This window comes from Nannobrachium achirus (assembly GCF_963921795.1).
Source record: "Nannobrachium achirus genome assembly, chromosome: 18".
NCBI lineage: Eukaryota > Metazoa > Chordata > Actinopteri > Myctophiformes > Myctophidae > Nannobrachium > Nannobrachium achirus.
The window spans coordinates 53,409,298-53,423,537 of NC_137825.1; the positions used below are offsets into that span (position 1 = coordinate 53,409,298).

The window sequence follows — 14,240 nt, forward strand, 5'->3', positions numbered from 1 at the left end:
TAAATTGTGACCAAGACAAAAGAAAGCTAGATGACATGAAGTTATATAACACCAATAATGGCTTAAAAAATAGAGCTATTACCTTTTCTACCTTCATAAATAACTGAAAAGCTTCTTTGGGTTTTTGGCACAGTGTCAACCGAAGTGCAGAAATGGCATTTATCATTCTCTCCTTAGTTTTTTTCTTTCATTAATTTACTTACCTGTCTCCTGCTATGAGGATACTGGTGGTATCTGAGTCTATCCATCCCATCTATCAATACAATATAGTAGAACTATGCCTCATAATCATAAGCTATAATCTAAACACAGAAACTGACTTCAGTCAGTGTTCAAGGACAGGTGGGGTGCATAAATGTAAAAGTCAAAGAAAGGCAAAGATTATAATTATCTTTTATGTTGAGAGTTTCATGTTTATTTAATCAGGGCCCATGTGCAAATGAAATAAAAAGAAACAGGACTGATGCTTTGTACCAGATTACCAACTGATAGCTAAATGATCTTGTTTCTTTTCCTTCCCGGATTTAGACAAGCAATATAATGGTAAATGGTACATTTATATGAGCTTTTATCCTAGGCGCTTTATATAGATTGTGCATTGCATTCACCCATTCGCACACACACATTCATACACCAATGGCGGAGGAACCCAACCTGCTCACCGGGAGCAACTAGAGGTTCAGAGTCTTGCTCAAGTAGGGCTGCGACAACAGCAGGGCTGTTGTCGCTGGTTCATGGCTGGTACTAACTCTGGGGGCTACATACAACTTATATTTGCATTATGTATCAGTATCTTGACACTATGTACCATCAATCAAAAGCTTCTGACCCTACTGGCATGAAACTAGCCATTCATCTCAGTCACTGTCTTGTCCCCAGACTGACAGTAGACACCTGACTATCTGCAGCCTCCTTCACTCTCCTGAGCAGCCAGGTTACATATCCTAATAGCTTTAATGTACTTCCCTACAATGCCAGTGAACTAATGTGAACATTTTATTTTGGGACAGCCCAGTCACGGCCATCTTGACAAGCGGTCGCAACCCTCCAAAACATACAAATTAATAGATAATTCAAACGACAGTCACGGTCTCATGAGTCGTGACAATTACAAGCCCAATAGGCGTGCTTGCGTCATACACGTAGAAACACATAGGCCTATTAACGCACACATGACACAGACACTGTTTTTGGGGGGGATATTTAATAGCTCCAGTCGTGTGTGTGTGTGTGTGTTCTAGAGGTGGCTGAAACCAGAGGCGTCAATTGGGTATGGCATAGCCTGGGATCGCTTCCAATTTCGGGCTTTTGATCCGGTCGGGAGCGGATGACGTCCCACGTCATTTTGTATTCAAAACGGACTACAATTTGGCCGGAACTACCGACCGGAATCAGTTTTAACCTGGTTTTGCGCATGCGCAAACTGGGATAAAACTGATTCCGGTCGGTAGTTCCGGCCAAAGTGTAGTCCGTTTTGAATACAAAATGACGTAAGATATCATCCTGTCTAGACCGGATCAGACGACCTGTTTAGTAAACGAATACCAGGCTTTCCCCCAGCGGAAAGCCTGGTGATGCGAGGTTAGGTATGGCAAGCTATGGCAGCTGCCATACCTTGGCTACAGGGGGAAGTAATAAAATGTAGCCCACTTTTCATCGTGTGCCTGTTGCTAAGGTATGGCAACATACACCAGTCATGTTGCCATACCTTAGCTTTTTCTGAACTGACGCCACTGGTTTTGGGGGGGATATTTAATAGCTTCAGTCCTGTGTGTGTGTGTGTGTGTGTGTGTGTGTGTGTGTGTGTGTGTGTGTGTGTGTGTGTGTGTGTGTGTGGCTGTGTGCATTCTAGAGGTGGCTGAAACTTGAATAAACTTGTGTGCGGTTCACTTCCTCGACATTGTCCTCAGTCAGTATCACACGGAGCGCCTGATTGGGCGACGCCACCGAGGGGGGCGGGCTCTGGGCGCGCGACGGCGTGACGCCATTGGACGGGAGCTGATAATGGGCCGTGTCACTACGCCGGCGTATCCCCCGGTTTGCGCAAAACGCCATTTTGGAGTGACGGTGGAAGAGAAGCGAAAGATCGAGAAGCTGTCTTTCTAAAAAGGTACCCGAATTTCTAAACGGCCCGTTTCGGAGAACCGAGAAAGCAACCGCGTCCGTCGGGACTAGGATAGCCGGCGGGCTAGCGCTCGTAAATGTCTCGTTTCTGCTGTTATATGTTATTGAAATGACGTCACCGTTTCCTCTTTACACTGACGCGGCATTTAGCTAACGCTAGCCGTCGTTAGCGAGGTGGCTAACGGAGACAGTCGACTGAAAAACGAAGCGTTCCCGACGCCTTCGGCGTTGTTGTCCAGTAATGTATGATATGTATGCCACGCAACGCGACGTGTATCCGTGTTACATTGTGGACCGCGGTGGGCCTCGAAGCTGCTCGATATAGCTGTAGCGTCGGTTTCGTTAGCATTGCCACTGGCGAAGAGCTAGCCGTGGGACGTTCGCGAACGATTCGAGTCTTGTGAACGGCTCTTTGAAATGAACGATGGGATCCGGTTCGCAGTAGGTGGCCGTTCCTTTTGTAAATGAATAGTGTTGGGAAAAGTACTCAAATTCTTTACATAAGTAAAATAATATCAATATTGCAATCAATGTGGAAATACTCTGCTACAAGTAGAAATTTGGAATGTTAATATACTTGAGTAAAAGTACAAAAGTATTGGTATCAAAATGTACTTTAAGAAGAATGTCCTGTTACACAGGTTTTTCCAAAGAATAAAATGTAAACACATAATTCGTGAGCTTGTAGATCTTCTATTTTCAAATGGCAGGTATGTACCTATGTATGTCAGAAATAAATGTATATAGGGTTGAAGTTATTTGTAATTATAATCAATATCTACATAGTAACTCAAATGAGCAGGTCTTTTGAAAGGAACGGATCCCAGAGATCCGGCTCACTTCAGAGAGCCATAAATCCCATCACTACGAAGGGCTACGGTTACCGTAAGCTAACAGTGATGAGGTGGAGGCTGGCTTGCTAAAGCATCCGCCCTAACCCAACACTGCTAAGCTGCTTTCGATTGGAATGTGTCCAGTCTGATCAGCGTCAAATAACACGGATGATGACTTCATTATGTTTTGTTTGACGTGGATGATCTCTCAGGTGAATTGCTAGCTATAGTCCCGTCAGCCCCGTTCACCAAGGACAGGCCGGGGGTAGTGATGTGTGACAGGTCCCCGCACACAGGCTAACAGAGACGTGCCATTCTTCCGTTGTTATGGTAGAGCCAATCAGCCAGAACAGGCCTTCCTTATCCGGGACATCATGACATTATTCATTTTGTTAGTCAGCTGGCCAGCAATGCAGGTTAACGCAACGAGAGCGCCGATACTACGACGAGATGGCCGTGTTTGATGTATACAGCTGGGATTCTTTAACTACTGAATCACGAAACGAAATTGTTACCGCCTCTATCCGGGTCACAACTTGAACGAGATGTTGCAGTACCCTACAGATTTGCTTTGGCCATAATGTTATTGTTAACTCGATTAATTGCCCCAAAAACTAGCTATATTCTTAATCTTAACAACATGGTAACATTTTCTCTCTCTTCCATCTCTTAACAGAATCGTCACCATGGGGAATGTATTTGCAAACTTGTTCAAAGGCCTGTTTGGTAAGAAAGAGATGAGGATTCTCATGGTAGGGCTTGATGCTGCCGGCAAAACAACCATCCTGTACAAACTCAAACTAGGAGAGATAGTCACCACCATTCCCACCATTGGTAAGTTTAGATCATTTATTTTTTACCTTGCCCATTGACAAGTTGTAATTGTTCGTTCATCACTTATTGTTTATTACATACAGTATATGTGTCACAACACTAAAACTGAGCTTTGCAAGTACATTGAATGGTCTTGGCTCATCCTTGGTTTTAATATTGGCTATTTGATAATGGAATCTTCCTCATCTGGCCCTGCTAGTTCCTGCCAATTGAGTTTCTGCCAAAATTGAGAGTCCCTAGAAATCTTAAATGCACATGAGTTGGGTGGGGGATTTTGGCATGTGTGCAACTGGAATTGAATTCTCTCGAACTTGGAATTGCCTTAAGTCGGTTGTCATTAATTATATTCACACACTTTCTTTCCTTTTTGCACAGGTTTTAACGTTGAAACAGTAGAATACAAGAACATCAGTTTCACAGTGTGGGACGTGGGTGGTCAGGACAAAATCAGACCACTGTGGCGCCACTACTTCCAGAACACTCAAGGTGAGAGTGTACTTGTCATCTTTACTGATGGAGGTGTCGGCTGGCATCATTGCTCATAGGTGCCCAGTGACTCATTTGCCATTGAATGCTATTCAGTTTTCTTCCATTAACAATTTAGCTGCTGTTGTAACGATTGAGAATTGCTGCACAGACAAATTGTTTTCCATTTGAGCATCACCCTCTGAAACATGCATACTAACTGAGCTTAATGTCATTGCAAACGCGTAATTCCACTTGACTGTCATCTGTGATTGCGCAGACAATTCCACTACTTATTTTGACTTGAGCATCCGTGCCGTGCAACACTAACCCCCCGTCTGACCACAGAGCACAATATGCATGCAAATGTGAAATGACGTTTCATAGCCCTGGGGTGCCTTGTGGCTCAGCCAGTTAGTGCACACAGACCATATGCTCCCTGTGAGCAGTGCACGAGGACCCCAGTTTAAATATGACTCCATCTTGTTTTGCATGTTTCCTGTTACTACACTCTAATATCTGAATTGTAGAACACAAATACTAAATCTTGAGAGGATAATGAAGTTTATAGCCCTTTCCCTGCAGAGTTTAGTTTTGCTTTTGTTTTTTGTTCTTGTTTCTTGACCCAAAGAGCACAAATACTTATATTAACGTGTCTTGCTGAAAAAGCATTGGAATATTATGTTTTACCCTTAATGTTACAAATTAATATCAAGAGCATATATAAGAAAAAGAAGGTGCGCATCAGCAATGGTTTTCTCAATGGAGTGCTAGACCTAAAGTCAAATATACATAAAAAATAGGAATTAAATTCCAAAAAGGTAGCACATCCCCAATGTTTAAATCAGGAGGACAAAGTACTCACATTTCCACTTATTTATTGGCACACACCAAAAAGGAACGCTAATATCAAGAGCAATTTTACACATTTGCTATCGATGCCAAGACTCAAAATGTGCTTGGGCAAGTCTCACTTGACTATTTTTAAGAATCAAATTGAAGGAGTAAGATATGTGTGCTGGGCTGCACACTAAACTGTACCGGCCCCTCATCATAAGCTCAGAAAATCTATTTTTCTTCCCAAATTTTAGATAAAAATACTTTGATCAGGCACTTGTCATCTGACCATAAGAGGTCATCGACTTTGTGCTGCAAGCCATAGCAGGGATCTAGAGCACTGTCATCATACCAAATAGGAGTACTTCTAACATCTTATTTTTAACGCCTTTCCCCAAAGTGAAGGGGGATTCCTGTGGGGAGGGTCTCTCGTATCCTTGTGTCCCATCAGCTTTGACTTCATCTGGATAACCGTTCCGTTCTCTGTGTGCAGGGCTTATCTTTGTGGTGGACAGCAATGACAGGGAGAGGGTGAACGAGGCCAGGGAGGAGCTGTCAAGAATGCTCGCCGAGGACGAGCTCAGAGACGCCGTGTTGCTTGTTTTCGCAAACAAACAGGTGAGCTCACCTCTTCTGTGTCGAAGAACATGTGCTTAGTGCAGTGTTTCTCAACCACTATGCCTGGGGACCTTTGGTGTGCCCCTGAGAAGGGTCAAGTGTGCCCCTCGAAACTGGCTTGAAAGCCAGTATTGTATTTTATCATTTTAAAAATGATTTAAACTAGTGAAAACAGCCGATCTACAAGCACAACGCCTCGCACCCGCGAGGCGTTGTGTGCTTGTAGATCTGGAGTCCCTGGAACGAAATATTTTGAGATGGGGATCCGCAGTCAAATAATTCCAGGCGTCCTTGACATTAAAAACTTTGAGCACCACAGATAAAGAAACACAAGTTTTTCAGAAAACCATTAGGATTTAGAAGACGACGACCCCGTATTGTTCAGGTCTTAACGGGTTGACCTATAAATGATCTCAGCAGAAACGATCCGAGACTCAGTCCGTTTTGAGATTCCGTCAAAGCTAGGGCTGTCAAAATTATTACATAATCGTTTAATTGCAATTATTTGACGTAATCGCAATTATTTTGTGATCGTCATAATCGTTTACATGTTGAAAAATGTTTATATATGTTCAAACATTTAAAAAGAATATTGGAAATAGCAGACCTACAAGCTCACAACTCGTCACATCGCAACACGTTGTGAGCTTGTAGATTGGCTATTTAAACTATCAATGTTCTTTTTTTAAGTATAAAGTTGTAAAATATGTCAGTAATTTCTTTGTATATTTAGGTTATGTGTCATATCTACCATGTGCAACTTCAAAGCCTAAAAGCGGAAAACGGAAATGTAATTGTCAACGACAAAAACACAATTAAATCATAATCGCAATTATTTGAGTGACAATTAATCGTCGTGTAAAATGTCATAATCGTGACAGCCCTAGTCAAAGCATGTTTATACGTGGCCAAAGTTTGGACTTTGTAATCCTGTCACTGTCACGGACTCCACTGACTGTGCGTCGTGACTCTCTCTCCTCAGGACCTGCCCAACGCTATGAACGCCGCAGAGATCACAGACAAGCTGGGCCTGCACGCTCTCCGCCAGCGCAACTGGTACATCCAGGCCACCTGCGCCACCAGCGGAGACGGCCTGTACGAGGGGCTGGACTGGCTCTCCAACCAGCTCAAGAATCAAAAATGATCCATTCCACCAGTTTTTGATTTATTATTTTTTTTGTTTGTTGTTTTCTCTCTCTCTCGTTTCAACACGATGGCAGCACTGGATCCAGGCCCTTCTGTTCCCATCAGACCTCATTTCCAACTCCTCCACCTCCTTCTAAGAAAAAAATCCTCCATTCCCCGATCTTTTTGGTTTCTTCCTCCCCTGTTCTTTTTACCTCATTCTTTTTTGTCCGTACTCATGGGGGCTCAAGCCTGTGCTGCTTGTGTGTGAGTGTGCGTGTGTGTGTGTACTGTGTGTGCGTGTTCCGGCGAGTGGGTGTGAAGGCGTCTCTGTGTCTGTTAGCTGGGATTGGGAGTAACCCTGGCGTGCCTTTTACACACCTCCTGTGGAAAACAGTGGTCTGGCTCTTGCAGCCCCATATCCTCCATCCACCAAAACTCGTCGTCTCCCGCCCCGTTTCAGCCTCCCCTATTCCCCCACTCTCAGTCTTTGCACGGCCTCCCTTCTCCCCCACCGCTACTCTTCTAACAGCAAGCATGATTTTCACAAGGCATAGAAAGCGCAAGGATGCAAGTTCTCCTCCTTCCCTCCTCTCTGTAGTAAATATATATCTGTTCACCCGGCGTAGAAACTGAATGCTAGATGTTCATTTTAAACCTGCTAAACCTCGACACCCTCCCACATACGCACCCCCCCGCTCCTCCTGACCTGTAAAAGAATTGAATAAGTTGCATCGTAACCTGTATCAGGTTGAAGCAAATCAAACGCAAAAAATAAAACACCCATCCTTGATCGTTCTTGTGTCATTTGAAAATCATGCTGTTTTCTTTTATTATATTGCATATGACAGGTTCTTAGCAATGGCTCTCTAACGAACACTACCTTCCCCTCCCCCTCCCATAAGAGAGACCATGAAGCACAAGGCAAGCAAACAATCCTGAGTCATAATTCTCCTTCCAATGTTAAAAATTCACTTTGAAATTAAAATATTGAAAATGTATGCAATATCTCTGCCATTTTCCAATTTGTAGTAGCTGAACGTATTTAACTGGATTAAATTGGATTTTGTGTGATGGCCTTCAATTGAAATTAAAGGTTTGGCCGTTGACATTTCTCTCCCATACTTTAAAGATTTGGTCAACGATACACGGTTGGGCATTTCAAGAAAAGACGTTTTCACCTTGTGAACTGTAGTGCGGTGACCTGGCTACATTACATTCTAAAAGCTTCAAGAGTTATTCCTTAAGAAATGTTTTCATGTATTCTTTATCTATAGTTTTAGCATTTCTATTTGTACTACAAACTGCTGAACCAAATGCAACTGAGCAGTATGACAAATCTTGTATATGAAAGTAGTAGTATACATGTGAGGGTCTTAAATTGCAAACAATTAAAGAGAGTGCTTTTTGTCACACCAGGTTGGCAGTAGTACATTGGCAACATTAAAAGCTGTAAAAGCATCCTGCTTGCTGGTTGGGGCTAATTTATACTTGGTCGTACGGTCGTGTTGCAAGGCGTTTATTTTTGTTTTGTTTGTTGTTTTTTCCATTTAAACAGTTACATGTATGTTCGTCGTGCAATGAAGTATAAATTAGGCTTTAGTTGGGATGAAGGAAAAAAAGGCATCACACATGAAGGCTCTTGACTGTAAACAGCCCAGGCATATGAAGGAAAGGACGCCCAGCTCAAATGTCGGGATGCACACAGCTTGCTTTGACATTTTAGCACTGTTTGCTTCATGACTGAATGACTAAAAGAACAACCAAACAGGTATTGGGTAGCAGCAGCAGCAGCGCCTCATCCTCGACTCTGAAAGGACTGGTGGTAGGCTGCGCAGGGGGCATCAGGTGGGTGGCTGGCTAACTGGTCATGAGTTTCAGCAAGTGCGCTCTAAAGAGAGTGGACAAACGTAGTAGAGGGCATGCTGGCACTTCTGTCAAGAATGATTGTAAATCTGTACGTTTCCCCGCAATCCTGTTTCCTGCGGGGAGTCTCCTGAACATATGAATAAACATGATTCGATCCTAAAAAAGTTGGTGTGGAGAGTTAACTGACTTGACAAATCAAAGAGGCAGGTGTAGTTTACTGTTAAGCAATCTCATCCTAATACCCCGTGTCAAAAAAAATGTGTCACAGCCAGGCAATCAACAGTTCCACACCACACGATGCAGTAATACTGGTGGCCAACCTAATAACACGTCTGTCATGTGTGCACTGTTGAGTCAGTATAAGCAGCTATGAGCCTAGATGTCAGACAAAACTGGGTGGTGGTACTGCCAGTTCGTTCAAGTGTTGATGATTGTATTTCTATCTAAAATAGTAAAGACCACTTGATTTGGTGACATTTATACACGTTTTATCCACACATGCACTGTTGGTATTCTCTTTTCTCCAATACTTTTATATAAATGTAATTGATTGAAGACTTTATTAGACGTTTGCATAGGAAAAGGTACAGTTTCATGACGGTACAGTTCACTGGTACAAGGTCTACTAAAAGGAGATCCTCCAAATATAGCCTATGACACGCGCATATAGCCTGTTTAAATCTATGGGGCGATAGAAATCCCTGCAGTGAGTAGTTACCTAGACAGAGGTACGCAATGTCTGACACGCCTCTACTCACTAGCTGAGAGCACAGTTTGTAAAAGACTCGGACAACTCAAGCATGTCGTTATTAGCGTCTAGACATAAAGGAAATACATAAAGAAGATTCACAACTTGCTGGGGATCGAAACGATGACAAACGGCGGGTACTCAGCCACGGACAATTTCTACCTGTAAGTTTCTCAGAATCTATATATTTATAACTTCGCAAGAAGAGATGCCGACTGAAATGCAAGCTTGTAGAATTCAACAGGTGCTCACGTTACACCGAATCCTGTGACCTATCGAATATGCTAACGCCAGAGGTCGCTGTGGAAGGATTTGTGGTTTGTTTTATATTGAAAGGTAGCTCATATTTTCATGCCACCGGTGATTCTGTGAAAGGGTGATGGTTTCCAAGTACGTTTTCTAAGACTGAAAGGCTTTGTAAAAATTGCCTTTCACATGCCGTGGAATCGTTCCTACAGCAATTCTCGCTCATACGATAATAGCGGTCCAAATTAATCGTTATTTTCTATTAGCATTTCTAGAAAGCGTTTATCAAAATGAAAGCAATATCACGAAGCCAGGGCGACCAGTGCAGTCACAGAATTCGATTGGTCACCAGTTTCTTCTTGGCACCTGCTTGCACAGACAGAATGAAACGAGATTGTAATTAATCTGTTAAAGTAGCCTATGCTATGCGTGTATGCATAACGAAACAATTGCTCATTTTGCACATAGGCCTATACGTTTCTAATGCCTTTTCTTGGTGACAAGTTATTTTCGTAGGTCTTGTTTACCAGTGGTGGGAAAAGTAGGCTGCTCAAATTCAAACTCAAAGTACCAAAAGTAAAAGTAGGCAGAATGTCCCATATCAAGTTTTCAATAATGTGGAAAAAAAAGTGGTTAATCTAGGTTTTGTAATAATAATAGAAATCTACAACTAGTAAAAGCTTTCATATAATTGTAGTGGAGTAAAAGTATACTATTTGGCTCTGAGATGTAGTGGAGTAAAAGTACTGAGAACTGGAAATACTCAAAGTAAAAATACCTCAAAATTGTTCCTGAGTACAGTAATTAAGTACATGTACTTAGTTACTTTAAACCACTGCCTTGTGGTAACAGTCACACCACAGTCAGTTTAATACCTCAGTTTCAGTCTGAGGTCAGGTTTTCTGGCATCATATCAAGAACTGTCGTTGAACCTGTCAAGAACTATTGTTGAACCGTGACTTGTCTGCTGCTCAGACCTATTGTCTGTCTTCACATGGGTATTTTAAGGTGCAGCGTGTGAGCCAAGAAAGAAATGTATTGCGTTTGAATAGTTAAACAGATTAAGCTTACTTAGTTTCAAAGTTTGGCTAAACCGGTCAGAATAAACTGCAATACCAATTTGCACTGGCTCCCTTAATTAACTAAGAATTTACCAATGTTGTTTTTACATTCATTTGACTTGTGCATACTGTGTATACAGTATATTTGTGTTCAATATCTAGCAGGTGATTGTAGTCAAATGACATCCACCCCTATAGTGTCACTGGCCTTGCATGCACCTCAGAAAATGCCTTAAAAAAAGGCTTGGTGAATTCTGAATAGGCTAGTATAGTGCATCTGGGACACGTTACCTTTCATTGTTGTTGTCTGTCTACTTGGGTAAACAACAGATAGTTGATTGTCTCTATATGTGTACATGTAGGCCTATATGCTGCCACTGCTTATAACCCACTAGAACTGACACAAACATGCACGTGTGTGTGTACACACACACACACACACACACACACACACACACACACACACACACACACACACACACACACACACACACTTCTCTCTAATAGCAGCCTCACCTGAATCTTGGGGACACGTTTGAACCACTCTTTCTCAAAGAGTCTTTGTGTTCATTGTTCTCATTGAAAGCTCCTGATATCCTGCACTGTTTGCCTTGGACGGGGAAAAAAAGCAATTACTGAACCTCACCCCACTGGCCAAGCAGCCCATTCTACTGAACCAATTTGTCCTTCTCCACAAATACAGGCTGGCAGCATTCTCCAAACACTGTCCAATCATCATCGTAATAATGATAATAACAATTTTGTTGAACACAGAGCAGAATATGAGGACTAGAGTTGGACAATACGTTGTACATAAACATAAGGTCACCATACTTCTTACTCGTACAATTTCCTCAGGAAATGTTGTGTTACTGTGTACGTTAATGGATTAGTTTCGGTTTTTGGAACCAGATAATTTGATTTAGGCTACATTTATTTAATCATTAGGTTGATTGTTTTTTTTGTTTGTTTGTTCAATTTATAACACAATTCTTCAGGGTGCCACATTTAATCGTTTGTCTGGGCTAGGCTTTATATTACAGAAAGGGGAATTCTTGTTTACTGACACATAGGGCTGTCACAATTATTACATAATCGTCTAATCGTGATTATTTGACATAATCGTGATTATTTTTCATAATCGTCATAATCGTTTCCATGTAAGCGTTGTGAGCTTGTAGATCGGCTATTTCCACTATCAATGTTCTTTTTTAAGTATAAAGTTGTCAAATATGTCAAGTAGTTTCTTTGTATATTTAGCTTATGTGTCAGTGTCATATCTACCATGTGCAACTTCAAAGCCTAAAAGCCAAACAGAAATGTAATTGTCAACGACAAAAACACAATTAAATCGTTAATCGCCAATTATTTGAGTGACAATTAATCGTCATGTAAAATGTCACATCGTGACAGCCCTACCTACGTATATGAAACCACTATTTGATCAACATCTCACACAGTTGATAGTGGAAAGTTTGTATGAGGACAGCAGGATCTCACAAAACAGTACAATGGGACTATGCTTTATTTCCAACCAACTTAACAGGTGTTGGGACATCACCGTTGAATGTTGAGAAATTGTCATGACGATTTGGCGTGTGGAAAGTCTGGTTCACAAGTTGTATTTGGCACTGGTCCATATGCTATTTTAATACATGCTATACGTCACTAAAGTGTGACTCAATCTGCTTAGGGGTGTGTGTGTGTGTGTGTGTGTGTGTGTGTGTGTGTGTGTGTGTGTGTGTACGTGTGTACGTGTGTGTACGTGTGTGTGTGCACTGTTAAAGTTATGTTAAAACCATGTATTGTGTAAGAGGTTAAGGGCAAAGTGGCCTGTTTTTGACCATCTAATGGTGCAATATGTATATAGTGGAACAAGTCATTACAGTAGGCTTTATCGCAATCCATGATGACACATTTATGACTTGAATGTTCAGCAAGGAGGTTTAAGCCTGCTATAGGACATAGTGCTGGCCTACTGGACAATATGGCGATTATCCTTTGTTGTCTTTTTTGTAAATTCCTCATAGGGCTGTCACAATTATTACATAATCGTCTAATCGTGATTATTTGACATTATCGCAATTATTTTGTCATAATCGTCATAATCGTGAATGTTGGAAAAATGTCCTAAATAGTGGAAATAGCCGATCTACAAGCTCACAACGTGTCGCATCGCGACGCGTTGTGAGCTTGTAGATCGGCTATTTCCACTATCAAAGTTATTTTTTAAGTAGTAAGTTGTCAAATATGTCAGTAATTTCTTTGTATATTTAGGTTATGTGTCATATCTACCATGTACAACTTCAAAGCCTACAAGTCAAACAGAAATGTAATTATCAACGACAAAAACACAATTAAATCGTTAATCGCCAATTATTTGAGTGACAATTAATCGTCATGTAAAATGTCATATCGTGACAGCCCTAATTCCTCAAAACATTCGTATTTGCATGACCCTACAACATACCCGTGTGCTCTATATGCATTTGATTGACTGAAATCAGAGGCAACACACTGTTGAAAGAAACTTTAATTCTCTTTGACATATTATAGATTTCTGTCACGTTCAATTATAATAAATCACATTTGAGAATCCTTTCTCCAGTGGTGGAAAAATAAGTATCTATTCACATTTTAGGTACTTTAACTGGAACATTTTGAAATGTAAATACATCACTTGTACTCTTTTGATTATTATTACAAAACACACACACACACACACACACACACACACACACACACACACACACACACACACACACACACACACACACACACACACACACACACACACACACTGAGTGAGAAGCAGTGTCCAAACATTTGACTGGTAGTGTGTGTGTTTCAAAATACATTTCTACATTTACATTTTGCAGAAGGGGTACTTTTGGCAGCTTTTGGCACTTTTAGGTACATTTTGGGGCCAATATTTTTTAACTTAGTTTTCCCTAAGATTAGAAAAAAAAAGAAAAAAAAAGTGAGTACTTCCACCATTGCCCTCTCTCTCTCTCTCTCTCTCTCTCTCTCCCCCTCAGGTGAGGCGATGGAGGTGGAGGGCTCCTGGATGGAGGTGTTTGAGGGCTCTGAGAGCCAAGAGGAGGCTGGCTGCCAGGACGCCCTGCTGGGGAGCTCCACCCTCACCCTGACCCCCCTGGTCCCCAACCCCCCTTTGCGTCGATCACAGCCCGTCCCCATCCGCACCAACAGGTAACACACACACACACACACACCCTAAACCAGTGGTTGTCAAACATTTTCATGTCGAGGACCCCCGAATTTACACTTATTAGACTGCGGACCCCCCCATTTGAAAAGATATGCCAGGGATCGGATCCCCCATAAGAGAAGATTTTTACTGCTCTAGCAGTGATTCCCGACCATTTTGATTTCAAGTACCCCCAGTTTGACATGGCAAGCTACGGACCCCCCATTTAATGGCATTTCTATCTCTGGGACCCCAATTTATATTGTAAAATC

The 14,240-nt window shown here is 41.8% G+C and overlaps 2 protein-coding genes across 2 annotated transcripts in view; both read left to right on the forward strand.

The window, feature by feature from the left end:
• Positions 1-2,033: 2,033 nt before the first annotated feature.
• On the forward strand, positions 2,034-8,249 carry arf2b (ARF GTPase 2b). The gene is made up of 5 exons (XM_080748173.1): positions 2,034-2,110; positions 3,634-3,791; positions 4,167-4,277; positions 5,587-5,711; positions 6,694-8,249. Exons 2-5 carry the CDS (start codon positions 3,644-3,646, stop codon positions 6,853-6,855), a joined length of 546 nt encoding a protein of 181 aa, XP_080604299.1. The 5' UTR covers positions 2,034-2,110; positions 3,634-3,643; the 3' UTR covers positions 6,856-8,249.
• Positions 8,250-9,484: 1,235 nt separating this feature from the next.
• grb7 (growth factor receptor bound protein 7) overlaps positions 9,485-14,240 on the forward strand; it is a 38,390-nt gene continuing 33,634 nt past the window's right edge. Inside the window, 2 exon segments of the mRNA XM_080747546.1 lie at positions 9,485-9,621; positions 13,799-13,970. Of these exon segments, the coding sequence (XP_080603672.1) occupies positions 13,807-13,970 (164 nt within the window). The 5' untranslated portion in view covers positions 9,485-9,621; positions 13,799-13,806.

What these genes read in the sequence shown, in the direction of transcription:
- arf2b (XM_080748173.1), top strand. Translation starts at nt 3,644, where the DNA reads ATGGGGAATGTATTTGCAAACTTGTTCAAAGGCCTGTTTGGTAAGAAA. An exon ending in CTACTTCCAGAACACTCAAG is followed by an intron (nt 4,278 to 5,586) that starts GTGAGAGTGTAC and finishes CTCTGTGTGCAG; the next exon opens with GGCTTATCTTTGTGGTGGAC. An exon ending in TTGTTTTCGCAAACAAACAG is followed by an intron (nt 5,712 to 6,693) that starts GTGAGCTCACCT and finishes CTCTCTCCTCAG; the next exon opens with GACCTGCCCAACGCTATGAA.